Source organism: Molossus molossus, unplaced genomic scaffold (genome assembly GCF_014108415.1).
Source record: "Molossus molossus isolate mMolMol1 unplaced genomic scaffold, mMolMol1.p scaffold_m16_p_5, whole genome shotgun sequence".
NCBI classification, from domain to species: Eukaryota; Metazoa; Chordata; class Mammalia; order Chiroptera; family Molossidae; genus Molossus; species Molossus molossus.
Genome location: NW_023425388.1, coordinates 48,967,948 through 48,993,849, shown reverse-complemented (window position 1 = coordinate 48,993,849; position 25,902 = coordinate 48,967,948). Strand labels below are relative to the sequence as shown.

The window sequence follows — 25,902 nt, the reverse complement described above, 5'->3', positions numbered from 1 at the left end:
CAGCCTGTTGGCCTGCTAGTTCCCTGGGTTCCAACCTCCAGTCTGCATGTTCAGGGTGGTGCAGAGCCATGAGCTGATGATGCTGATGAAGGCATTTGGTTTGCATCTGTGGGTGGGCCAGACCCATGTAGAGTGACTTTTACTAAATGTTCTAAAATGACAAATTATGCTGGAGCATGGCCAGCAGGGGTAAATGGCACCTTCTCTCCTATTCCATTCTAAAATTTGCCTGAAAACCAGTGAGAACTTAGCATGTTATCTATGTCCAACAAATCTCTAGACAGTAATATCACATTGAAATAAACAATCTGACTGGCATCTTTGAATGCCTACTAGACTGATGCAGAGGGACACATGATGTCTTCGCACTCTACCTCCCACTGGGAACCAGCAGGTTGCCTGAAAAGGCCAAGCAGGTCAGGATTTCAATGATCTGCAGATTAAAAATTTCCAACCAGGCCAGCTCCTGGGCTTTAATGCTGACATCAGGGCAGCACCAACGTCAACAGCTGTGGAAGGACCAGCTTCCCAGTGGTTGGGGTTTGATAGGCTTTCCACAGCGTGACGGGGTGGAGAGAGATCAAGGGTAGCTTCCAACCCATGCATGTCAGGGTCCTCTCTCCTCTCTGCCCTATGATTTCTGGAATGGAACTGACACCACCTATATTTTCCTCAAGACAACTATATTCTGCCAAGTCCCTTCCTCTGATCTCCAGTTCACCCTACACTTACAGTCTTTCTTAGCTGCTATAATTCACTCACCCCAATTTTCTAAAGGCCTGCAGTATAGGCCTGTATCGTCACATACATAGGCTCTTCCCATTTTGTTCATGGAATCATGAAACTGCAAGCCAACTTGAGAGCCCTTCTCTAGAGCCTGGCAGAGACTGGGAACTCAGTATGTAGCCTGAGCTACTCAAAAAGTTTTCCTTCCTTTGAGCCCAAACCTGTCTACTTCTGGAGTCACTCAGAGATAATTTACTTTCTCCACAATAGTCCTTCAGATTACAGACTAGTCACAAAGAATGGAAGAGTGCCTATGTATTATGTGCCTGTCAGCTAATTGTAACACAACCCTATAAAGAAATTGAGCAGCCCTGGCCAGTTTTGCTCAGTGGTTAGAGCGTTGGCCTGTGGTCCAGAGAGACCTGGGTTCAGTTCCCGCTAAGGGTATGTGCCTCGGTTGCAGTTTGTCCCCGGCCCTGGTTGGGTCATGCGGGTGGCAGCCACTTGGTATGTCCCTTTCACATCGATGTTTCTCTCTCTTCCTCTCTCTCCCTCCCACTCTACCTGAACAAAAAATGGAAAAATGTCCTCGGGTGAGGATAAAAAAAACAACAACAACAAAGACTGAGCAGAGGTGTTCAAAAAGGTTAAGTGAGCCCCGGCTGATATGACTCAATGGTTAGAGTGTCAGCCCACACCCAGAGTTTTGGGTTTAATTCCAAGTCAAGGGCACGTACCTGGGTTGCAGTTTCCATCCCTAGTCCCAACTAGGGTCCTGTGGGAGACAACCAATCAATGTCTCTTCTCCCATTGATGTCTCTCTCTCCCTCTCTCTCTCTTAAAAAAAATCAATGGAAAAAATATCCTCAGGTGAGGATTAACAAAACAAAAAAAAGGTTAAGTGACTCCATACTCAGCTAATATTTCTTACAGTGCTGACCCCTTCTATCACCAGTAATGGCACTAGACCCAACTCGAGTACTCTTTGTACAATGTCACCTACCTCCAAAAGAAGGAGATTCTGTCACAGAACCCCTCAGTTGCACTCCCACTGACGCTAAGGAGTTGGGAGACCTCGTATCAGGATTCACAAGCTTGTGAGGGGGAAAGGGGTTGAGCCTGGCAAACAGGTAGGCACAGATCACCCACCAGATGGACTTTGACTGGCTCATCTGCTGGTCTGAAGTTGGTGGAAAGGGATAGGGGCTGTGAGAAGGCTCTCAGGAGTGTGAAGATGCACATAGCTGCAGAGCTGGGAGAACATCTCCTCTGGACTTCTGAAAGGGAATGAGGAAGGCTGAGGAGGCAGGTCGATTCATGTCTCTTCTGCTGGTTTCATCCATCCATCACTGCCTGTTCTGTGGTAAATCAACAAAACCTTCCTATCTTTATTCTCTTTTACTCCAAAAGGGGCATTTCTCTCCCAGCTACCTACACAATAACTTCATCAGCTGAGTTAAAATTCCTTGGTTGAACTTTGTGACTGTAATTTCCACGAAGCCAGCAAGTGCCTTCTGTTGATTGTGGTTTTCTCCATTATCTCCAAGAGCAACTCAATGTCTCTGTTTGTGTCTTCTGCATAGCAATAACATACAGCAGCTAAGCCCTTGAGAAATAATATTTGTAACTCATATTACCCCTGTTAAACACTGCCCCCCTTGAAGACTGCTTAATTTGAAAACACAGTGCTCTATTTCTTCCCATTAGACCCCATTTTCAATTCCCTACTTCCCAGTCCCTCCGACTTGATTAGAGGATAAATAGACACCACGCAAGCAAAACGAGGACAAAGACAATTTCTCTTCAGCCTCTTCTGAAGGTCCAGATCAGAGGAGGGTGAGCCTGGGCCAGAGACCATGGGAGAAAGCACTTGACAAACCATGTCAAAGCAAGATTACAGAATCAGTTCACTCTCCCAAGCAGTGAGGCAGAGACAGCAGAACTCAAGACCCCTTCAGCTGAGGCTGAGCCCAGGATACAGGGACCAGCACTACAGTGATATAACACACTGCCCTTCATTCAAACAGCCCAGCCCATCGCAAGGTCAGGCAGGTGACTTCTGTACCCCAGCAGCTTTAATGATGTCTCTTTCCAGGGACAAGGCTGGTGATGCCATAACTTCCTCCTTGTGATACAAATGTCATAGGAGAATGCCAAATCAGAGAGTCCACACCCCTTAACATAGTGCAGCCCTGCCAGGGAACAGCAAAGTGAGGCCAGGAAGATTTAATTTACACAGCAGCCACTTGGCGCCCAGTCAGAGCTGGGGCAGTGGGGGGATCTATAACCCCAGAGGGCAACCCTCACCCCTTCCACTTAGAAGACCAGTTCTCACAGACCATTAGATGAGGCTCCTTGGATTGTGCAGAGCATGCTCCAGTAAAAAGGAGAGATCTGGGATAAGGCTATCCCCAAAGTCAGAGGAGGTCCATGGCCTGGAGATGGTTGCCTACATGATGGCCCAGGGGTCTGAGAGACCAGTCCATGTCCTGGGCATAGTCCTCAGTCTATTGGGCCTAAAGGAAGCCCTCACGGCGGAACTGTTCCTGGAGAAGGGCACGGTACTGGTCAAATCCCCCCTCGACCCGGGTGACACCGCCTCCTTCGCACACCCACAACTCCTGGCACACCAGCCTGATGAAGCGCTCATCATGGGACACCAGAATCACACCACCCTGAAAGACAGGAGATCAGAGGCACTCAGGAGGATTGGGGGGGGGGGCATGCTAAGGAGTACTGAGGCCTGGGGAGGAGTGGGCAGTATGATGACACACTCACCCTAAAATTGTTGAGAGCGCAGCCAAGAGCCTCAATTGTTTCCATATCCAGGTGGTTTGTGGGTTCATCCAGAATATAGAAGTTGGGGCTGGAAGACAGAACCCAGGAAGCTGGACAGTTATGGGGGGTGGCAGAAACCATGAACTCCTCTGATACAAAGACAAGAGAATCGGTTTCTATTAGGCAAAAGTGGGGCAGAGGAGGGTAAGAACTCCACAAAATGAGGCCTCACCAGGGCATGGTCATCTGAGCAAAGGCCACCCGGCTCTTCTGGCCCCCAGACAAGCTGGCAACAGGGCGCACAGCCAGTTCTCCAGAGATGCCATACCGGCCCAGCTGGTGACGATACTCCTCCTCAGGCCGACCTGGAATAGGCCCCATCCCATCATGGCCCAACTCCCTCCCTTCACCCTCTTCCCTGCCCCACCTCTAAATGCCCCTGTCCTTACACCTAGACTTGGGTAGGCTGCTCAGCACCTTCCCAATGTAGGCCTAACTGTAGGCAGCAGCCCCGGCCCTCTTTCCTCAACTCCAATCCCTAACACACCAGGAAACTTGCGTGACAGCAGTTCCACAGCACTGACATTCAGGTCCAGCTGCTCCACGTGGTGCTGGCTGAAATAGCCAATCTTCAGATTCCTGCAGGAAGAAATAAAGGTGGAAGAGGAGATGAAAAGCAATGACCATAAAGAGTGTAGCTATAAGTGTGTGAGTAGTTGGAGAGTGAAGGTGTGGGTCCTACCTGTGAGCATGTCTGATGCCCCGAACAGGTGTTAAGTCTCCCATAAGTAGCTTCAGCATAGTAGACTTCCCAGCCCCATTCTCCCCAACCTAAAGCAGAAACACAAGAACTTTAAAGAGTGTAGGATACAGAGGGAAGGAATTGAGAATTGGACTTGGGTAGTCTCAATGACTCTTTCAACAACTAAAATATTTTTAAGAAACATGAGAAGCCTTGGCTGGTTTGGCTCAGAGGTTAGAGCGTTGGCCTGTGGACTGAAGGGTCTCAGGTTCAATTCCTGATCAGGAGCATGTACCTGGGTTGGTGCAGGTTTGATCCTTGGCCCTGGTTAGGGTGGAGTGGGAGGAAACCAATCGATATATCTCTCTCACTTCAATGTCTCCCTCCCTCTTTCCCTCCTACTCTATCTAAAACTCAATTAAAAAAAAAAATCCTTCAGTGAGGATTAACAAAAACAAACAAACAAAAAAATTTAAAATTTAAAAAGAAAAGAAGACACAAAAGAGAAAAATGAAGGAAGTAGTAAATGTGAAGAGAAACTAATACCTGAGTATCTATTAAGTGCTGGGGATTTAATTCTCCCCAAAACCCAATGAAGGTAGAAGTTATCTCCATTATAAAGATGAGAAAACTATTTAGTAACAAAGTTAGAAAATGGTAGAGTCTGACCCTGAAGCCTATGCTCTCCTCTATGTTCCATAGTTTGAGAAAACTGAGAGCAGAGACCAGTAAAATAAAATAGTGCTTCAAATATTCATAAAGTACCACATGCCAGGCTTTGGTATCTGCAGGGCAGGCCTGAGGCTGGAGGCTGGGGACAGCATAAGTACAGCAAAGTCCTTGGCTGAGGCCCTGACCCCTGCTCCAGTGGATCTCTTCCCTCTGTAGCCAATCCACAGCACATATTGGGGTGGGAGAGTCCCAGCTCATGAAACAGAGAAACAGCAACCATACCACACAGATGCGGGACTCAAGATCAGCAGAGACAGAGAGACGGCTGAAGATGACGTGTTTAGGATCATAGTAGAAATCCACCTCATCTAGTTGCAGAATTGGTGGTGAGAACTTCTCAAACCCATCAGGGAACCTATGGGAGGGGAGGTGGAGGTGAAGAGCACTGAGGTGGCCAGAAACAAGAGCTTCCCACCAGCCCCTCTGGCCCAGCACTCACTTCATCACTACTTCCAACTCCTTGTCCACGGGTTTCAGCTCTGGCCTGAGGAGAGAGGGGGCACTCTAGATTTATAACTTTTATTTGTTCCAACACACAAATAATGTATGTTCAGAGAAAATTTAGAAAAAACTTGTACTCCCACCACCCAAATAACATAATTTTCAAGTACAATCATGTACTATATAACAACGTTTTGGCTAACAAGAGACCCCATACATGAAGGTGGTCCCATAAGGTTATAATGGAGCTGAAAACTCCTACTGCTTAAGTGATTTCAGAGCCAAGTTATAACATCATAGTACAATGCATTCCTTATGTGTTTGTGGTGATGCTGGTGTAAATAAACCTACTACACTGTCAGTCGTATAAACTACAGCACATATAATTATGTACAGCATATATTACTTGATAATAAATGACTGTGTTACTAGTTTATGTATTTATTATACTATACTTCTTACCATTATCTGAAACGTATTCTACTTATTAAAAAAGTTTGCTGTAAACATCTTGTGTTTACCATATTTCGATTACATCATTTTCTCTTATGCTTGATTTAATTTCATGTTGTTTTATGAATTCAGTGTAGCCTAAATGAAGTGTTTACAGAATCTACAGTAGTGTACAGTAATAATCCTAGGCCTTCACATTTACTCACCACCCACTCACCCAGAGCAACTTCCAGTCCTGCAAGCTCCATTCATGGTGAAGTGCCCTATACAGGTATATCATTTTTTATCTTTTATACTGTATTTTACTGTACCTTTTTAATGTTTAGATACACAAATACTTACTATTGTGTTACAGGTGCCTACAGTATTCAGCATAATAACACGATGTACAGACCCGTAGGCTAAGAGCAATAGGCTATACCATACACCGCCTAGGTGTGGAGTTGGCTACCGGCATCCAAGTTTGTGTAAGTGTACTCTATGATGTTTGCACAGTGACAAAATTTCCCAATGATAATTCTCAGACTGTATCCCTAACAGTAAGCAGCACATGACTGTACATTCTTCTAGTTTACTAATATGCTGAAAAAAACCCAGGATTATCCTTTTTTCAGCTTTTTGTCCTAGTTAACATATGATATATGTTTCAATGTCACAAAATCCTAAACCTTATGATTTTAGGCTCTTCTACCACCAGTACTTCTAGAAAGGTTGCTTCAAGATGAAACCTTCATTAAGGGATGTAAATCAAAATCACAATGAGATAACAAGTAACACCCACTACAACGGCTAAAATTAAAGACAGCCTGTTGGAGTGGCTCAGTTGGTCGTCCTGTGTATCAAAAGGTGGCCAGTTCAGTTCCCAGTCAGGGTACGTATGGAAGGCAACTGACTGAAGTTTCTCTCTCTCTAAACATGTCCTTTGGTGAGGATTAAAAAAACAAAAAAAACAAGCTAATAAATGTGGACAAAGGGTATGGAGAAATTGGAACCCTCATACCGTGTTGGTAGTAATGTAAAATAGTACAGCTGCTTGAAAAAACTTTGGCAGTTCCTCAAAAAACTAAACATAGAATTACCTACCATGTAATCTAGCAATTTCATTCCTAACTTTGTACTCATTTGTACCCAAAAATAGAAAACATGTGTCCACACAGCAACTAGTACATAGATGTTCATAGCATCATTATTCAAAAAGGACAAAAAAAGAAAATCTAAATGTCCGTCAACTGATGAATCAATAAACAAAATGTGGTATTATCCATACAATGGAATATTATCTGGCCATAAAAAGGAATGAAGTACTAATACGCGCTATGATATAGATGACCCTCAAAAACACTATGCTAAGCAAAAGAAGCCAGACACAAAGGTAACACGATATGATTCCATTTATATGAAACGTTCAGCATAAGCAAATATATACAGACAGAAAGTGGTTGCCTAGGCTGGGGGCAGGATCAATTCTCTGAGAACAGTAAAAACATTGTACTTTCGTGCCCTGGCTAGTTTTGCTCAGTGGTTAGTGTTGGCCTGTGGACTGAAGGGTCAGGGGATCGATTCCCAGTCAAGAGCACATACCTGGGTTGTAGGTTTGATGCCTGGCCCCAGTTGGGGTCATATGAGAAGCAACCAGTCAATGTGTCTCTCTTACAATGACGTTTCTCTCTCTAACCCCCCTCCCTCCCTCCCTTCCACTGTATCACTATCTAAAAGTCAGTGGAAAAATATCCTCATGTGAAGATTAACAACAACATAAAAATCACACAAAACAAAAAACAAACAAGTTAAAAAAAACCATTCTACTTCTAGAAAAGGGGAGGCCTAGAGTGGGAGGGCTAGGGTGGCTTGCAAAATGAAGCAAGAAATAGAGAGAACAGGAGTCAGGGCCCAGTCAAGGTCATTGTACTCACAGCTTCTCCAGCATCTTAAGTTTACTTTGTACTTGAGAGGCTCTGTTGGCATTGTAGCGAAACCGGTCAATGAAAACCTGTGGGTAGATGAGTGCAGGCACTGGTCAGGCTCCCTCATTCCCTGTAACTCTAATACCCATGGAATGAGACCCTCAGCCCTGCCTGTTCCCACACCTGGATATGCTGGCGATACTGCTGCTGTGCCTCGTATTCACGCTGCTGGTTGAGTAGCCGCTCCTGCTTAGTCTTGATAAAGGTCTCAAAATCTCCCCGGTAACCATCTAGTCGCTGGCTGTGCAGGTGGATGATGTCTGTGGCTATGGCATTCAGGAAGTTTCGGTCGTGGGAGACGACCAGAATTGTAGAGGGCCATGTCTGAGGGGGTCACAGGACAGCAGTCCCAGTTTGGGAGGGCAGTCAGCTCCCAGGCCCCAGGTGTCCTAGAGGCTGACTTTCCCTAAATCTACTCCAGCACTTATCGGCACTCACCTGCAGGTAATTCTCCAGCCAAAGGATGGCCCTTACATCCAACATGTTTGTGGGTTCTGGAAAAGTGCACATGTTTGGGGTTGAAGGACTGGAAAACTAGAAACTTGGATGTTGCCATCTTTCCCCACCCTGAAGTTAGGGTGCCCCATTTCAAACTCACCATCTAAGAGCAGAAGATCTGGCCTATGGAAAAGAAGAATGCAAGGCTTGGGATTTTAGGTGAGAGATTCATTGCTACCTCCTAAATGCCAAGAACCATCCTCCATAGTATCCATATATAGGCTCAGAAGACTCACCTGGCAAACAGGGCCCGGGCCAGGGCCAGTCTCATTCTCCAGCCACCTGAGAACTCCCTGAAGAAATACAGAGTTGCATGAGAGGTGGGTGCCCACCAGCACCGGCAGGGGCAGAGCCAACAGTATCCAGATTCAAGAATGGCAAGGGCCACTCACCGGGTGGGCTGCTGCTGCATTTTAGGGGTAAAGCCAAGTCCAGCAAGAATGACTGATGCCCTAGAAGTGAAGAAGTTGAAGAACCCAGTTGGAACAGGTACAGAAGGGAAAGGTGAAGAAATGTAAAGAAAGGAAGGGGGAATTGCAAATACCTAGCAGGTGCCTTGTCAGCCTCAATCTCCTCCAATTTGGCATAGATTTCTGCCAGCTGTGCAGATTCTGAGCCCTCAGCCCTAGGGTAGGAATGGAAACTGGGTAAGAGAAATCAGTGAGAGTTAAGGGCAGTCCAAGAGAATGTCCTGCACCCCATGCAGTTGGAAAGCAGACCACTGGCTGCCTTGTTGCTGGCAAAAGAACAGAATATAGGAAGAACTTGGTCACAGCACTGAGGGCCTTGGGCACTGTGGAAGGAACAAGGGCTTGAGAGCCTCTCAGTGCTAAGTTCTAAGCTTGGCTGCTTACTGGGATGGGCATGCGAATTATGGATTATGACAGTATGGCAGGCACTCTGTGAAGGACAGCTGCTGCTAGTTATTCCATAACCCGGAACCTTCACCTGCCAGCAGCAATCTGGGCACTGAGCTCCCGCTCTCGCTGCAGGAGGTCTTCTCGCACAGTGTCACTCTCCAGCACACTCTGCAGGGCAGGGGTGTCATCTCCAGCAACTTCCTGCTCTACATGCAGCAGGGAAATATGGGCTGGAACTCGCAGGCTCCGGGTGGCCAGCATCTTCAACAGTGTTGTCTTCCCCAGCCCATTCCGACCCACCAGCCCATAGCGGCGGCCCCATGCCAGGTTCACATCTGCACCAGCCAGCAGTACCCTGCAGGGATAGCAGGAAGAAGACAAAGAGTACACTAGACACAGGTGTACTACAAGTTTAACAACAGAAATCTAACATTATTTTTAGGCCCATTTCATTTCTCCAAATTCTCCTTTAATTGGAAAAGGGGAAACATCATACCTCCCACTGCCATTTCCTTACCTATCGCCAAAAGACACGTCAAAGTTCTCAATTCGCACATCGTAGGATTTGTTCTTGCCAGATGATTCCAACCGACTCTCTTTTCTGCTGCCTGCCTGGCTGGCTGATGCCTCTTCCAAGACTCTTTTAAAGGAAAAAATGGATGGCTTTTGGCATTCTCAACCACCCTTCCATCCCTGTAGATGGCTCTGCTCTTTTAACCCATAAACTCACAGAGGGTTGCTGGTCTTGAGTGTGTCCTTTTCTGAGCGTTTCTCCTGTTTTGCCTTTAGTCGAGCCTCAGCCTTCTCTAGCTTCTTTGCATTCACTGTCTAAGAGTCCAAACAAAACCATTTCACCTTAGGATGTAGGCTCAGAAAGGAAACCCCAGAGAGCACACCTCAAATTAACCCTCTCAATTTACACATGATGAACAGAATTAAAGACTCGGGAAAATACATAATCAGAAATCCCCCAGAAAGATATTCCAGTATTTAGAGACAGTCAACTCCTACCCCGACCATAAATAGTCCCCCCTCCTTTCTTCCTCATCCTCACCGAAGACTGTTCCCTCTTCAGCAGTCCTGGAAGGTTGGTGCCACAGTCTGTAGACGATAAGAAAAGCAGTCACCTTCTCCCTGATGGAAGGGAAACTAATATTTTGAGTAACTAATACAAACCAGACACAGACATTTTCAGGAAAGCCTTACAATACTGAAGACAGACAACTATCCTCCTCCCCGCACTTAAAAAATCTCAGATAAAGGATACAAGGCTGGGGCATATAAGCAACTCTTTCAAGAGCATGCGGTTGGTTAGTAAGTCACAAAATGGGGGGGGTGGGGGTGAATCCAAGTTTATCCAGCTCCAAAGCCCATATGCTTCCTACCATTGCCAAGAGCTTGGAGAACCCTCCAACCCTACTCCCTTCATCAATGGGCTCTTTTGCCTTCAGTTAAGACATCAACTAGCTTCTACAATCTTGTCCTATGGAAAAGAGGTACCAGGAGTTCTGAGCTCCAGGAGGCAGGTGGCTGGGGCCTTGAGGCTGAGAAAAAGGAGAGGATAGCTAATTCAATCTTCCCTCACTCTCACCGTAGTTCTCCGTTATCTTTGACAACTGGATAGGGGCGTCTAGCAGCACCTGGCTGTTTCCCTGGCTCTGTGGCTCAGCCCTTGACGGCAGGGACGGAAAGCATAGAGTTAGGAGTTGATAAAAAGCTCAGTGGACATCAGACCTTATTCCCTCACCTCCAGTCTCCTGACCGTCCTCCCTCTCATCACCCCACAAATCCCCCTGCCCTGGCACGTACAGGCGCAGAGTGTTGTACATCCGCTGACACACGGCTCTGATACTCGCGTCATCCTTACTGTCCCCGGACACCTCTTGCAACAGTTCCCCCACAGCTTCCACCAGGTCGTCCACAGACTCGAAGTCCGCGCTGCCGCTGTGCAAGACGCCTGGGCCAGGCGTAGCAGGTCGAGGAAGATACCGGGTAGGGTGGACGTACAAGGAATTTAGCCCCGAAACCTCTACCCTAGTCCGGGATCCAGACCCATCCCGCCCTCGGGACGAGGTCACACAGAGGAGAGGCCTAGCAGCGACCCCCGCACTGCCCTCTGCTTAGTCTTTCCCACCCGACTTCCACTTTGGCCTCCTCAGCGCGTTGATTCGGTTGGGCTCACCCGTCACGTAGTCGAAGACCTGTCCGTCAATTTCGGGAAACTCGCTCCGCAGGATTTCAGCGCAAGTCGCCATGTTCCAGTCGGGTTCCCTTCCGCGCAGTCGCGGTGAGACCCAGGCCAAGGCCCACCCTCTGCCCTTCCCCTGAAAGTGCGTCGCTCCTTCCACGGCGCATGCGTAGTGGTAACTTAAGCAAGGCGCGGAGTGCGCGGAACCCGGTGGGCGGGGTGAACGGGACAGAAGGAACCATGCGCAAGCGCCGCTCAGCATCTACGCCGGAGCTGCCCTCTCTGCGCTTGCGCAACGCCTTTTCCGCTGAAAAATTAGCCACATGTGCGGTCCTTGCTGCCTTCTGGGAGGTGGAGATCCGGCAGGCGGGCGGGGCGCCGAGAAGCCAAGGAAATCGAATGCTAAAGGTCTAGCGGGTGGAAACCTCCCGGGAGACCGGCGGTAGATAAAGCACATTGGTTTTGCAAGTCTGCGTTCTCAAGCGGGTCCATTTTGGAGCCAGCTGAGATCTTTGCTGACTCATGCTTGTTCCTGAGCCCTCAAGAGCCCCTTGCGCACTTTGTGCAGTGGCAGGTTTTGTTACTGTTTCAAACGTTCGTGGCCTTGTCTCAGCCTGGTAGCCCGCTTGCCCGTGTCTTGCAACTCAGTAAATTATGTCTGTTCAGTCCTCCCACCACCCTAAGGCACAGCCTCACTCACCGCCAAAGGTCAAGAAAACCAGATTGACAACACGATCTGTGTAAATTCACTGGTGTTTATTCTGTACCTAAACCCAAAGCAGATTTCTCTGCAGCCTGAATCTCAGTGACTCTAAAAGTCTACTTCCTTTCACTGATTCTCAGGTAGAAGTTAATGATGCTACTGCTTTACGTGAACACTAGTCCAACCCCTCTCTAAAATTACATCATTAATTCATCTGTGAGTAATCTGTCAATCCTGATATTTAAAATAAAACTATAAAAGCTATTAAGCCTCTAGATCTAATAATCACTTTATAGTAAAAACATGAGAAAGTAGAATTCTGACGGGAAAACTACAAAAATATCTGGTTTCTTCAACAACACTGTAAGAGCTGAGGGGAGAACCAGCGGTTTATAAAATGTAAGAAGCATTCCCCAACTACAATGGACCTTGTTTGGATCCAGATGCAAGTTGTAAAAATTTTATTGGACACTTGGATTAAGTGTGAACACAGACTGGATGTGATATTAAGGAACTGGTCGTGAGTTGATAATTGTCAAATTTGGATGATGGGACATGAGGGTTCATTATATTTTGCTAGTTGTTTTTTAAATTTTCTAATAGATTTTTTGAGGTTCAAAAAGGCTGAAACCAAGCAAAAGAAAACTGGTGAGGGTAAATCTGCTCTTTTATCTGCTCCAAGCCACCAGTTGACTATGGAACATTATTCCCCACCCCCACCTCCAGGCACTAGCTTGCCATAAGATTCTTTGAAGAGGGAGAGGTATAGAGGGAGGAATTTTTAAAGAGCCCTGGAGAGTCAAATATTCCTTTTTATCACCCACCTACCAAGGTTTGGGAAGCCTGGAAAAATGGGAGGGGAATGAAATTAAGAGGTCAGTCAGTTTTTCAGGAAGGCTGAAAAAGACCCTGTCAATTTTGCTTAATCTCTGCTAATTAGAAAAGACCTGCCTAAAGCTAAGAGTGAATTAGGGAAAGAATCTCTACCCTCAAGAAACCAGGGCCTGGTGGGGATGCTTCCCTTGAAGTGGTTTTCTTTTCAGAGCAGACAGGAGTCCTGGGGTTAACACAAGTCATGATTAGGGACTGGATGGCCTTGGAGGGGCCTAACAATTGAGCCCTAGACAAGGCTAGAAGCCTTGAGAATTCATAACAGAAAATTCTACTCAAAGCGAGCAGTGTAAAATATGGGAAGAGTGGTTCCACCAGTTCCCCTCCCCATTTAGCTCCCGCATCAACACTTAGCCAGCAACTCCGCTCTACAGTTTATTGGGTCTATAACTGGACAAAGTCACACGTGTACAAAATGAAGCTCACACTATCCCAAAGCAGAATTGGGACTGAGGGCTAGGGATTCATTACTAGCTGTTGGGGGAGCTCCGAGGTGAGAGGCAGCCAACCCTCCCACTTGAGAGATGTGGCTACAAGGGAGGGGAGAAGAAGCCCACCTGGCTTTGGTCACAGAACTCACTGAGCCTGGCACTGGGCCAGGGCAGACAGATGGATGGAGAAGCAGGAGCCCCAGAAACCACCCTGCCCAGGGAGCCCAGGGACAGCTCCACTGGTACTGCTTTCGACGTGATTGGTCCAGACCTAGACTCAGGGGCTGGTGCAGAGGGAAGGCAGCAAAGCAGGAGGGAGGAGACACTGATGTGTGGTGGCTGGGGCACTTGGACCTGTGGAATAGGGTGGATGGGGAGGCGGGCTAGCTGCCACTAGGCAGCTAGCAGCGGGTCTCATAAATGCCACTGCGGCCAATGTAGCGCACCCATTTGATGACATCATGGTCGCTGTAGTTCAGCTTCGGTTCAAACACCTTCAAGTAGCGCACCTTGAGGCCAGAGGGCGCGAATGGCACCTGGGCAAGGGACAGCTCCAGTTAGGAATGTGGCCTTCCAGTCACAGCCTGTCTCTTCTGGGAAGTTCAATAGTCCTGCCCTACTTCATCTCTCTTTACTACAGGTGAATGAATGACTGGAATCCTGAAAGAAGCTGGGGTAGTGAGGGGTCCTCTAAGAGGTTACTGAAGAAGAAAGCATATCCAAGAGTAAGCTGTAATCATTTGGGTTTGAAGTCAGGCCCTGCATGTGATAACTTGAATCAATTAATGTGTAGAAAGCAGCAACCAAAGACCTGCCTTAGAACATACTTATCCTGCTCAGTATTAAGGACTTAAAAAATAAGGTGGAGAAACTATGTCTAACATATAATTTGCACAAAGCAAAGTCAGCCCATTTTTCTGTCTGTAAGTAAACTTTGTGTCTTATCAGGCATTCAAGTAATCTAGAATTTTCCAAAGAATTATCTTACAACAAGCCAAAAGAAGGCAGAGGTTTGTGTTAGTCTGAACAGCAATTTCTGGTTGGAGGCCTGAAAGGGAAAGAAATGGATCTAGGAATTAAAGTCACTTCCCTTCTCTAGGCCTTAGTTTCCTCATCTGCTGGTAGTAAGGTAGAGATTGATATGAATGATCTCTAAGATCTTTCCTAGCATACCCTGCTATTAATCTAGGCCCTCCTCTGCCATACCTCAAAGTTCATGGAAATGGGGGGTCGAGCCCACTTCTTCTTGTCATTGGTGGGCAGGAGTTCAATCTCTGCGCTGATCTGTGATTCCTTCATGCCCGCCATGCGCTTGATCCTGGGAACACAGGAGTAATGGGCAGCAAGTGCCCCTGGTAGCTTGGAGGAATTTCAAAGGGGTAGGGGGTCGTGAACCCAGGAGATTGTGGGAGGTGCTGGGACAAGAAAATGTGGTGAAGACCTTGATAAACACTTGCTATGGAATCCTGGATCTGCTATTCCTTTAGCACTGTTGGCAGCAGTTTCTGCTGAGATAACATGGGCATGCCATCCCCTACTGTCTACTTCACAGACATAAGGGCAAATGGGAAAACATTAAAGCATCTTGATAAATGTAGGTATGCACCCAAGTACAAATATGTGCACACTCACACAGAAGTACAGAGGGTGAGAGCAAGTAGAGGCTCCTGGAGAAGCAAATAGGCACTCCCCTCCAAAAACACATACACAATCAGAGTATAGAAGGTAAAACTGAACAAGAGGGCACACCAAGGCTTCTTAAGCCCTGCTGTAGCCTCATGAAGGAAAGACTCACTTCCACACGATGGCGTTCTCACTGGCCTTGTACTTGGCCTTCCCCTTCATGCAGATCACTTGCACCCCACTTGTATTCAGTGGGGTTGGGATCCTCACCTAGAAGTGACACACCTGTCAGGGAGCTCTGTCAAGCCCCAGCATCAGCTATCTTTATTCCTGAAGACAAGTGCTTCTTCCTCCCCAAGTCCCTTGTCCTCACCTCAATCTTCTGAGCCAGTAGTGAAGGCTTGAAGTTGGACTTGATAACCACCTTGACCTCAAGCTTGGTGCGCCCCACTTCCCGCACCAGCGGGATCACCCGGAAAGGAAGGATGATGTCCTTGGTAGTGCGATACCTTTAGGAGTAGGGAGCAAGGTTGGCATAGCAGAGCCTGTCCTCTTCCCTCTCCCCACTTTCTGCCCTTGCCTCCTCACACCCCAGTGGCACCTCATGAGCTCAAACTCTCCATCTGGTGGGATGAAGCTGATGCTGCGTTCAGAGTCAAACTTGCTGAGTCGCACACACTGGTGGAAGGTGCAGTCATCAATGGCAATTGATTGCTTCCCACTGCAAGAAGGGGCAGCAAGTCTCATTGGTACAGGAGAGTGGCAGGAGAGAGTCAGGCTGGGAGGCTACCCCACCCACAAAGGCTACCAGATCCTGGGTGAGGTTTCCATTATACACTATCAAAAGCTGCCATGATGCAGCTTTCTGACGTAAGGGTCTCTGCTCTAGGGTTAGGGATGAGTAGGAGCTTTGCTGCTTGGGACCTAGAGGTTTCAGGCACAGTGGGCAGAGGCCATCAGTATATTCAGAACAGCCTTGGTCCTGGGGACCAAACAAAGGGGCTTACTCTCTGAGTAGGATGAGGACAATCCTCTCATCTCTCTTAAGCACAGATATAAAGAGCAACCAGCCAAGCACACCCTTACTGCAGAAATGATGTCCAGAAAGAATTTGTGATTCACCAGTACCCCCTCAGCCCTCCAAGGTCCACCCTCTCCCACCAACTCCCCGGCCTCAGGCACCTCTTGCTTGTTTCATCAGCTGTGCCTTTGCCCTGCTTCTCAATGACAATCTTGTCATTCATCCCAAACTTGCACTCAGGCATGCCACTCAGGTAGCTCTTCATCACCACCCGGCCTGACACATGGGCACTCAGCACCTGCCCTGGTGATAGACAAATGGAAAAGCTGAGTCAGGACCAGGACTTTGCCCCAGTGCCCTTCCAGCTTCATCATGAGAGGGCTCTCACCCTGCGGGGACATGAGGAGGTTCACACTCTCCAGCACATCCAAGAAGAGCTCATTCCGGCGATACTTGATGCCCTCCCGCCGCCAGCCAATCTGCCCAGTCACCTGGCTGGTGATCTGGGATTGTTCTTCTTTTGTCTACATGGAAGTAGAAACAAACAGGAATGGCTTCACTTCTTTCCCCTTTTAATCATCTTGTCTCCATCCTCATCCCACTTTCCTTCTAGTCCCCACCCTGGAACCCGTCTTCCCCCACAAGCCCAATGGGGCAGGGACTAGAGAAAAGGGAGCAAAGCTGCAAGGGTGGAAGCTGAGAGAATACCTTACCTGATGCTGGAGGCCACAGGGCCAATTTGGAGCCCACAGGAAACGGTAGGGGAGCACAGATGGGAAGAGGCAGGCAGAAAAGAAGGAGAAGGCTATGAGGCCTGGATTCTAGAAGAAGGTCCAAGTTCTCTCCTCCTGAGGAACCCAGGCCTCCAGAGCAACTCCCATTCCTCCTTCCCCCAGTACAGAAAGAAACTGCTTGATCTGTATTCCTAGTAACAGAGATGCTGAGTCAGTTGCTCCTCAGTTGGGAGAGGGCCACACGGGAAAATAGGCCTGCTGTCATGGCAGAAAGATCAGGCCAGCACTTCCTGTCACAGGCAGGCTCATGAGTCAGCTTGGATAAGGCTGGGATGAAGGGGTTGGCTCTACCCTGACTGTAGCTGTATAATTTGAGTACCTGGCTCTTGATGCCCTGCTGGGTTATGAAGGTTTTCAGTGCGCCTGTCTCTGAGTTCTGTGGATAGCCAAAGTCCAGGATCTCTGAAAAAAGAAGAGAACCATCAGCTTCTGGAAAGAGTAGAAGGCTCCTTCATTCTCATCCTTTCCTTGGCCTAGACATGTCTAGCCAGCACAGCACCAAAAGAGAGTGGGATCACCTGCAGCAAAGTCTTCTAGCTTTGTAGTATTTACTCTGGGATTTATGCTTCATAAGAAAACAATGAAAGTGTTAGATTTTGCCCTGGCTGGTGTGGCTATTGGTTGAGTGTCTTCCTGTGCACCAATAGGTCATTGATTCAATTCCCAGTCAGAGAACATGCCCAGGTTGTGGGTTCAGTTCCCAGGGCTGGGGTGCATACGGGAAGCAACTGATCAATGTTTCTCTCTCCCTCCCTCCCTCTCTCTAAAAGTCAATAAAACATATTTAAATATATATATATATATATATATACTTTAAATAAATAAATAAATAAATAGTCAGCCCAGCCCGGTATGGCTCAGTGGTTGAGTGTCAGCCCATGCACCAAGAGGTCACCAGTTCAATTCCTGGTCAGGAAACATGCCCAGGTTGTGGGCCAAATCCCCAGTGAGAGGCATGCAGGAGGCAGCCGATCAAGGTTCTCTCTCATCGACGTTTCTATCTCTCTCTCCCCCTCTCCCTTCCTCTCTCTCTAAAATCAATAGAGAAAAAAAATATTAAAATAAATAAATAAATAAAATGTCAGATTTTTTTCAGAGAAAATCAGAAGAGGCACATGGCCAGTGGGTGAAAGGTAAAGAAGTCCTGAGCCTAAGAAAACAGAGTTGTTGGAAAGGTGGAATGACTCTGTTCACTTAAAACATACCCTAAAGAGGAACAAAGATAACAATGCAATACACTTGAGGGGCCTATAATATCTCACCCTCCTCCAGGCTCTGAGGCAGGTGTTGAGATGGAAAGCTTGGAGGGCAGTCAGTGAACTAAGGCCCAAACCACAAAGGTAAGAGGGTGAAAAGTGCTTACTGCAAGAGTCCCAGCCACCAAATCTCAGTAAGGTTCCCAGCCCCCTGAGAGACCTCCACTCACTAGCCTATTTTTGTGTTCCACTTCAGACCAGGTCTGGATTTGGACTGGTCTTCTCAGGGCTCAAAAGACCACTTAGTCAGGAAAGAAAGTTCAGAAGGCACTGGAGCCTCAGACCTGCTTCTATCTCCAGGCCAGGCTCCATCAGGTTCATCCCCACCCTAGGCCCACCACTCCACCAGCCTCACCATCCAGCAGCTCATATATAAGCACAAAATTGTTCTTGATGTTCTCCTCGCTGATCTTGCCAAAGTAGGCAGCCATTACGTCACACATCTTATAGAGGAATTCGAAGACCATGGCAGCATTGACATTCTGCTTGGTGACAGCTGCCAGCCAGATGTTGGACCGCTTAACATGGAAGAAACTGGTGCGAGCGATGTTGGTGACGGGGCTGCGCACCTGCTGCCGGGCATGGATAACATTGACCCGAAAAGCATCCACTGCATTCCTCCTGAGGAAAAAGGATAGACAGGGGCTGCTCAGCACCCAGGCAAACCTCATTCTACAGGGATCAATCACAGCTGCTAACAGCACCCCCACTTCACTGCTGAAGTCTGATACATCCTCTAAAGCTCAATGATAGGAAGACAGATTTAGACTAAATAAAGTGAGGTCCATCAGGTTTAGGGAGGTATGTTCCTGACTCCCAGGCCTGCTCCCAATTTCCCGGCTGCCACTTCTCTAGCTTCTCAGTGAACTCCAGGCCCACATAAGAAAGAGACTCTGCTTCTCCTCCAGTCTTCCCACTAGTGGTCCCACCAGTGAGGAAGGCTGGCTCCCCCACAAGTTAGACAAACCCAGCACAACCTCAGAGAAGGCTCTAATCTACTGAGGAAGAAGCACCAAGGTGCTGTGGAGGTGGGCCACCCATTTCTGTCCAGGATCCAATTCCAGGGAAAGCTCAGGGAATGAAAAGGATGAAGAAAATAATGATGGGGGCTGGGGGACATGACCCCCCCAACCCGGTGCCAGGGCAGCAGCTTGACAGGCCGCTTACCTATTGCTACGGCAGCCAATGAGATGGGATGTGAGAAATGACGCCAGCAAGAAGAGGAGAGTGACAGCAACAAGAGAGAGGGTTAGACACAACACACTGGGGTAGGCAGCACACACCATGAGGCAGAAGCAGACAGGTGACAGGCAGGAGGTGGAGAGCACAGCAAAGCATGCAAGATGGTGTATGCCCTGGCCTTGGCTTAACCAGGTCCATGCAGGGCTGGAGTAGGGTGCAGATGGGTATAGCCAGCCAGACTCAGGCAAGCCACGTGTTGCGACAGCTCAAGCTCTTGCCCCACCACCAGCCAATGGACAAATAGCCACAAAGGCCACACCAGCCCATTAGCCTGGAAGCCAAGTGCCTACGAGCTGGGGCACTACAGCAGGCCCATTCTTTGACTGACTTTGAGGAAGAAAAAGAGGGCAGCATGAACAGGGGAGCCTAACCTCATTAGAGTTGCTGAGGCTAGGATATGTCCCCTCAGTCAGGAAAGAACAGTGGCAATGCAGGATGGGGCAGAATGAGAAGTAAGGCTACGTCTTCTTGTTAAAGTCTGAGGGACCCAGAACAAGAAGCTATTCCGGGTCTACTTTGATAGGCCAGAAAAGGCAGCCGGCCTTCTGCCTTCCCCTTTGTGACCCAGGGAGTGCCTCAGGGCTCACAATATCTGCTCCAGGAATGGCCCAGAGGAACTGAAAACAGTTGAGTCAGCAGCCTGCCTCTTTCTGAGAAAGGGAGTAGAAGAGGACTTAGCAGCCAGGAGCAGCTTTCAAAAGAATTCAGTAAAGACTCTCATCACGAGAACAGCTTTTGAAAGCAAGACTTCGGCCCTGGCCGGTTTGGCTCGGTGGTTAGAGCGTTGGCCTACAGTCTGGAGAGACCTGGGTTTAGTTCCTGCTAAGGGCACATACCTTGGTTGTAGTTTGTCCCAGGCCCTGGTTGGGTCGTGTGAGTGGCAACCACTCGATGTGTTCCTTTCACATCGATGTTTCTCTCTCTCTCTCTCTCTCTCTCTCTCTCTCCCTCCCTCCCACTCTATCTGAATAAAATATCGAAAAATGTCCTTGGGTGAGAATAAAAAAAAAAGCAAGACTTAGATGGATTAGTACCTCTAACCTGGCCACTAACTCCACCCAGGAGACTCCTCTTCAAAGGAGAAATCAACCTGCCGGAGCAAAACCACTCATCTCTAGCAATGAGGTCTGTCACTAAGGGAAACAAAAGGCAGGAAAGGCAGGAGTTCCTAAGACTGCGAGGGCCATACCATTCCACAGGTCCCACCTGGGGGCCAGCCAGCAACTGGCTGCTAGGCCAATACTACCAGACTTCACAGGAACCAGGTTGTACTTGCTGAGCTTTCATGATGCAGCAGGGGTTGGGGGTGGGGGTGGTCCAAGTCAAGCATCTAATAGGAACATACCTAATCCTGCATGCTGGGGAGGAGGGATGGGAAGGTGGGGACACAGCTGGCTCAGCCAGGGGACTCACCCGATGTCATCTCGGTAGACCCTGGAGATGAGCACCTCCCCCTTGTGATTATAGATGAATAAGCCTCCAATCATGGCGGCAGCTCAGTCTCCGCAGCCCATCGCTCTGAGAATAGACCTAGGACAGGCAGAGGCAGTATAAGGGAAGGCCTCAGAACCCCTGCCAACATCCAAGTGGGGCTGTGCAGGTCACAATCTGGGTTTTTTTCCTGACTCAACCATCCAGCAAGTTACCCTGCAGCCCTTGCAGGCATGCCCCTCCCCTTAGCCAGGCTCCAGTTCCTGTTTATGTCTGGAAGGGAGAAAGAAATGATGAGGGACTTGGGCCCAGGATTCTAAGGCCATTCTGACCCCCTCTTTTCTGGGGCTGAGCCCAGAGAGTAGCCCCTTCCCCATCTTCACAGAGCTGACCTCACTGAGGATCCTTTTAGGCCCCTTCCTGTGCAGACTCTCAACCAGTGAGTCAATGCAAAGGCCTGTCTGTAGCTGCAGGAATGGCGGCAGGAATTACTCCAGTGGGGTCAGGCCTGGGGCCACTAGGGACAGCTTTAGGAGCACCAAGTCTCAGTCTCCACTACCCTTCTGAGAAGAGGGCAGGGTCTGAATCTCTGGCTCTCTAATTCACAGAAATCTAAACATTCCTGGAAAGGGTGGACAGGTGGGGGGAGGAGGAAAGAAGTGAAGCCTTAGGCCCAGACCCCACCTTGAACCCCGAAGTGTGGCTCCAACTTCTCCCAGGCAGCCAGATAAGCAGACAAAAGGGCAGAGTAGAAAGGCCCCAGCCCTGGCAGACTAAACTTAAAGGACCCAAGCTGCTTAGTAGTTAATTTTGATGACCAACCCAGTTTCAAAAAAGGAGGCTCCCCCTCAGCTCCCAAGTGTGAAAAAATAGGGGTGGGGGTGGGGGGAGGCGGGGTGCAGATACATAAAATTAACAGATCCTTCTAACAGAAATTTTATGATTCCAGACCCACAACACTTCTGGCCTGAGTGCCTACAAGTGAGGTGCAGGATGCCTGAAGCATCCAAATTATTTGGGTCAAACTAACGTAGACTGTATGAGCAAAAAGGGTTAATTTAGTTCTAGATCTCCTGGATTAGCCCTGGTATTAATTTCACAGGGGGTAATTAAGCAGATTTTTCTAAACTATAAAATAAAGCCTATTTCTGTGGCCATCGCCTCCCAGATCCAGTGACAGGTCTCTGAAGGTGGTGGACACATCCCAACGCTCAGTCCTAAAGAGGCTGGGAGGGGAAAGGCAAAATGGAGGGAGAGCCCTGGGCAAAGAACCAAGTTCACAAGTATCAAGTCCTAGGGAGCTCCCGCACCAGAGGGGCAGAAATGGGGCCAAAGACAGGGATGGAATATTTACTTAAGAGGAAAAAAAAAAACTGGCAGCAACAGCCAGGCAGGACACTCGGGTGAGCCCACAGCAGCAATGGGGCTGGTGCGTGCACCTGAGGGTGAGTTTCTGTATGGCAAAGGTCAGGGCTTTGAAGAAGAAAATCAGCAGGGGCAGCCTGGCAGTGGTGAAAAAGGGAACGCTGGGGAGAATAAGGGAGCCTGTTGGGGTTCAGATGTAGAGGCAAGAGGGGATGGTGGGCTCTTGCTCTGGGAAGGAAGACATCGAGGAAAAAGATGGTTCTACGGGGTGCGGGGCTGGCACAGGTCTAAGGGACAAGAGCCTTGGACTGTCACTCAATTGGGAGGGGGGAATGGGAGATTTGTCACAGTCCAAGGAAGCGGCACAAGGGGGTGTCACTGTCCTAGGAGATGGGAAATTGTCCTTGCACTGAGGGGAGGCGCCGAGGGGTAAGGGTGCTGTCACCATCTGAGGGAGGGGGCCGCGCGGCGCCCCGGTTCTGGGAGTATTCTAGTAGATCTCCCTCTCAAGGGAGGCGCCGGGCGGGTCAGGTAGAGGGCGCCGCTCCCCGCCCGTCCTGCAACCGCGCCCCAGGCGTCCCCACCCGCCGTCAGCTCCCTCTGGGATCAGAAGGCTGAGGCCACTCCCGGGTGTGGGCAGCTTTCCGCGAATGCAGTGCAGGAAAGGGCAAAGCTGCAGTGGGGCAGGCGTCCTCCCTCACCCCGTAAGGCCAGATCCCGAGCTCACCTGGTGTCCACGGCCCCGTGCTCCGCCGGCCCGGCCACTCTCGGGATCCCAAGATGTCCGCCCGCCCCCTGCTCGCCAGCTCGCTGCCTCGGCTTTCACCGCAGTGCCGCGGCCCCGCCCCGGCCTCAGCTGCGCGTGCGCGTGCGTCTCCCGCACAGACTACAAATCCCGTCAGGCCCCCGGCCTTCTCACTTACAATTAAACCTCCAGTTTTAGCAAAACTACAACTACCGACTGCCTTCGAGAACCTTCGAAGGGGAGAGTAGGCGTTCCTTGGGGGAGGGATAGGAGTGGCCTTATCCAGCCCCACCCGAAATGCACATCGCGGATCACCTGATTCTGCTTACGTCATTTCCCCCACTGAGCATTCTGGGGATTGTAGTCTTCAGTCCCTCTCGTTCGTATTTTAGTGTTTTGGAGAGCCTCAGAGGATTACTACGATTTGAAATCCATCTGGTAAGTCTTGCATTGCTGTAGCCTTTTAGTGTCTCCAGAGTCCGAGGAGTGGCTGTCCTCACTTTCCACACAACACACGACTTGGCCGTAGAAGTGTTTGTGCTTAATTTACTATTTTCTAACACCACCTATGATTCTCCCAAATTTTATTTTTTCATCATATATTTGTGCCAGGCATGAACCTTCCCCCAGGGAATCAAGACTCAAGGAAAGGGACAGGGAGCCAGGAAGCAAATACTTGGAAGAAGCTACTTAAAGCTTTTCAAAAATATGTCCATGTTCTACTTCATCTATACCTAAGTTACTGTCAGCTCCCCAAGGCCAAAACCTGTGTGCCTTCTAGTGACGGGTGGATATGTTGCTTAGAAAACTATTGGTGAGGGGGACATCAATAATACTTTCAACAATAAAGATAATTTTTTTTAAAGTTCAACACTGCTAAATAAACTGTATAAAGTTGCATTTTGATTCTTCATATTTTTTTAGTTTTTTTTTTAATCCTCACCGGAGTACATTTATCCCCCCCCCCCCCCATTTTTGTTCAGATAGAGTGGGAGGGAGAGAGAAGAGAAGAGAGAAACAACGACGTAAAAGGGACGCATGGAATGGCTGCCTCCTGCACAACCCCAACCAGAGCCAGGAATGAATCGCAACCGAGGTGCATGCCTTTGACAGGAATTGAACCCGCCACTCATTGGTCCGTGGGCCGCCGCTCTAACTGCTGAGCCAAACTGGCCAGGGCTCTTCATATATTTTTAATAGTCAGTGTTTTATGGTCAAATGACTGAGGGTTCTAAGGTTAAACAGAGCATCCTAGCTGTGGTTCTATATATTTAATTTTTAATTTTTGCTTTTAACCAAAACATTAAAATCCTAATTGGAATTCATAATAAACTGTATTTCAATTAAAAAAGAAAGAAAACCATTGGTGAGTTGAATTTAATTGGACATAGCATTTGAAATACCTTCTCTGAAAAGAGTTAATCTTCACATCCAAGCTGAGAAGACAGAGTCTACCCTTGAACATGAAAGGCCTGCCTGGCTCTTGCAGGACCTGAACAAAATCTGTTGGCTCTTACCTTTCTATATGGAGAGATACCATGATGCCTTCCATGGTTAGGGCTGAGCCCATAATGGGAGGAAGGAAGGGCAAGAAAGGGCAAACCTGGTTGCAAGCCTTACTGTCCCTAGCATCCTCTTGTCAGAAGCCAAGATGTGGCAGGATGATTTGGCCTCCATTCAAACCGTAGTCACAGCCTGAAGCCATTAAGTGACCGAATAGAGGCACTTCTAATCCTTGACCCAGAACACAAGGCTTCACTCCTACCTTTCCCAAAGATTTATCTTCAATAAATATCCTAAATCTTTACCAATTTAGAGCAAATAATAATAGTAATAATATTATTATAATAATAGCTACCATTTATTGAGCACCTATTCTACTGTGTGCCAGGCACTGTGCTAGGCACTTTTCGTACAATATCTAATTTAAATCCTCACAACAACCCTGTGAGGTAGGTATTATTATCGTCATTTTGCGTATGAGGGAATTGAGGCTCAGAGAGATTAAATAACTCTCCTATCACGCAACCAAAAAGTAGTAGAGCTGCGATTCAAACCCAGAACCTGACTTGAAATCCCATGCTCCTGTGAACTAGAGTAAAGGCAGAGGGGAGAAGGGCCAAATTCAAGAAAGATTGTTGGAATAGAATGGATCTGCTCAATAGTAAGATATGGGAAGGGATGTTAGACCACAAATGTTTCTAGCTGGTGGGCCAGTGTAGATTGTGAAGTTAAGTAGGATTGGAATTCAGGAGGTGGGAGAAATGAATTGAGTCCATATGGACATGTCCATGGAGATGTCCAGTGGGTGATAAAAACACAGATCTAAAGATTGGAGTTGTGGATAGAGATATATATTTGAGAATCACCAGGATATCAAAGGCAGTTAAGGACATCCAGATGGATGACACCATTTGGGGAGTAAATAGGAGAGAGAAGTGGACTGAAGATAGAACTCTGAGAGCACCAACATTGAAGGCATGAGCAACAGTGGAAAAAGTCTCAAGAAAGTTGGACATTGTAAAGTCAGATAAAAGACAAGTATAGGAGGCAGCCCTCCTCCTAGGTGACTAGAGGAAGTCATGGTCTGGGTTGGGAGCAAACCAGAGCTGCCAGAAGGCAGGCAAGACTGAATCAAACTTCCAACATAGCCTTCAATCACCAAAACCCCCAGGAAGTATTTGTTAAATGAATGCCAAAAGCCCCTACCCTGGTTTGCCCCAAAGCATGGAATTTAGTACTTCATCTTGCTCTTGACTCCCAGTTCTGAAAATATGTGAGCCAAGAAAAGTTATAGAAGAGGATTAAAGAAAAAGTCATAATCTGTTTAAACTAGAAAATAGGTTAAAAAAAACCTGGCACTCCCAGAAGTCCCCCTGCCCAGTTGTGCTCTGGGGTATCATGCTGATGTGAAAACAGGAAAACGTGTGCAAGGGAGGGGGCAGGGTGAGAACAGCCTGCCAGTTGTCTGGGGCCCTCTGCTGAGCCCCACTTATGGGCTTTATCCAGGTAGGAAGA

General features: G+C 48.2%; 2 protein-coding genes across 6 annotated transcripts; both read right to left on the bottom strand.

Moving 5' to 3' along the window:
• Positions 1-1,602: 1,602 nt before the first annotated feature.
• ABCF3 (ATP binding cassette subfamily F member 3) lies at positions 1,603-11,576 on the bottom strand. Of its 4 annotated transcripts, none has more exons than XM_036243223.1 (21): positions 11,377-11,461; positions 11,004-11,151; positions 10,786-10,865; positions 10,249-10,295; positions 9,925-10,022; positions 9,712-9,834; positions 9,283-9,549; positions 8,879-8,959; positions 8,727-8,786; positions 8,571-8,627; positions 8,435-8,457; positions 8,275-8,330; positions 7,960-8,160; positions 7,786-7,862; positions 5,418-5,462; positions 5,282-5,333; positions 4,247-4,335; positions 4,052-4,143; positions 3,737-3,869; positions 3,505-3,592; positions 1,603-3,401 (listed from the first exon to the last, which is right to left on the bottom strand). In XM_036243223.1, the coding sequence occupies exons 1-21, from the start codon at positions 11,447-11,449 to the stop codon at positions 3,243-3,245; spliced, it is 2,049 nt and encodes a 682-aa protein (XP_036099116.1). In that variant the 5' UTR covers positions 11,450-11,461; the 3' UTR covers positions 1,603-3,242. The 4 variants fall into 4 exon arrangements, with proteins under 4 accessions (XP_036099116.1, XP_036099118.1, XP_036099115.1 ...); XM_036243222.1 differs by having other exon boundaries at positions 2,938-3,401; positions 5,201-5,333; positions 11,377-11,576; XM_036243224.1 differs by having other exon boundaries at positions 2,938-3,401; positions 5,201-5,333; positions 10,249-10,328; positions 11,377-11,458.
• Positions 11,577-13,338: 1,762 nt separating this feature from the next.
• Positions 13,339-22,985, bottom strand: AP2M1 (adaptor related protein complex 2 subunit mu 1). 2 transcript variants are annotated; one of them, XM_036242932.1, is made up of 12 exons: positions 22,867-22,985; positions 20,757-20,873; positions 18,457-18,722; positions 17,165-17,247; positions 16,765-16,770; positions 16,440-16,575; positions 16,213-16,354; positions 15,632-15,751; positions 15,404-15,539; positions 15,203-15,300; positions 14,614-14,725; positions 13,339-13,943 (listed from the first exon to the last, which is right to left on the bottom strand). In XM_036242932.1, the coding sequence occupies exons 2-12, from the start codon at positions 20,828-20,830 to the stop codon at positions 13,809-13,811; spliced, it is 1,308 nt and encodes a 435-aa protein (XP_036098825.1). In that variant the 5' UTR covers positions 20,831-20,873; positions 22,867-22,985; the 3' UTR covers positions 13,339-13,808. The 2 variants fall into 2 exon arrangements, with proteins under 2 accessions (XP_036098825.1, XP_036098826.1); XM_036242933.1 differs by lacking the exon at positions 16,765-16,770 and having other exon boundaries at positions 22,867-22,971.
• Between the last annotated feature and the right edge of the window lie 2,917 nt (positions 22,986-25,902).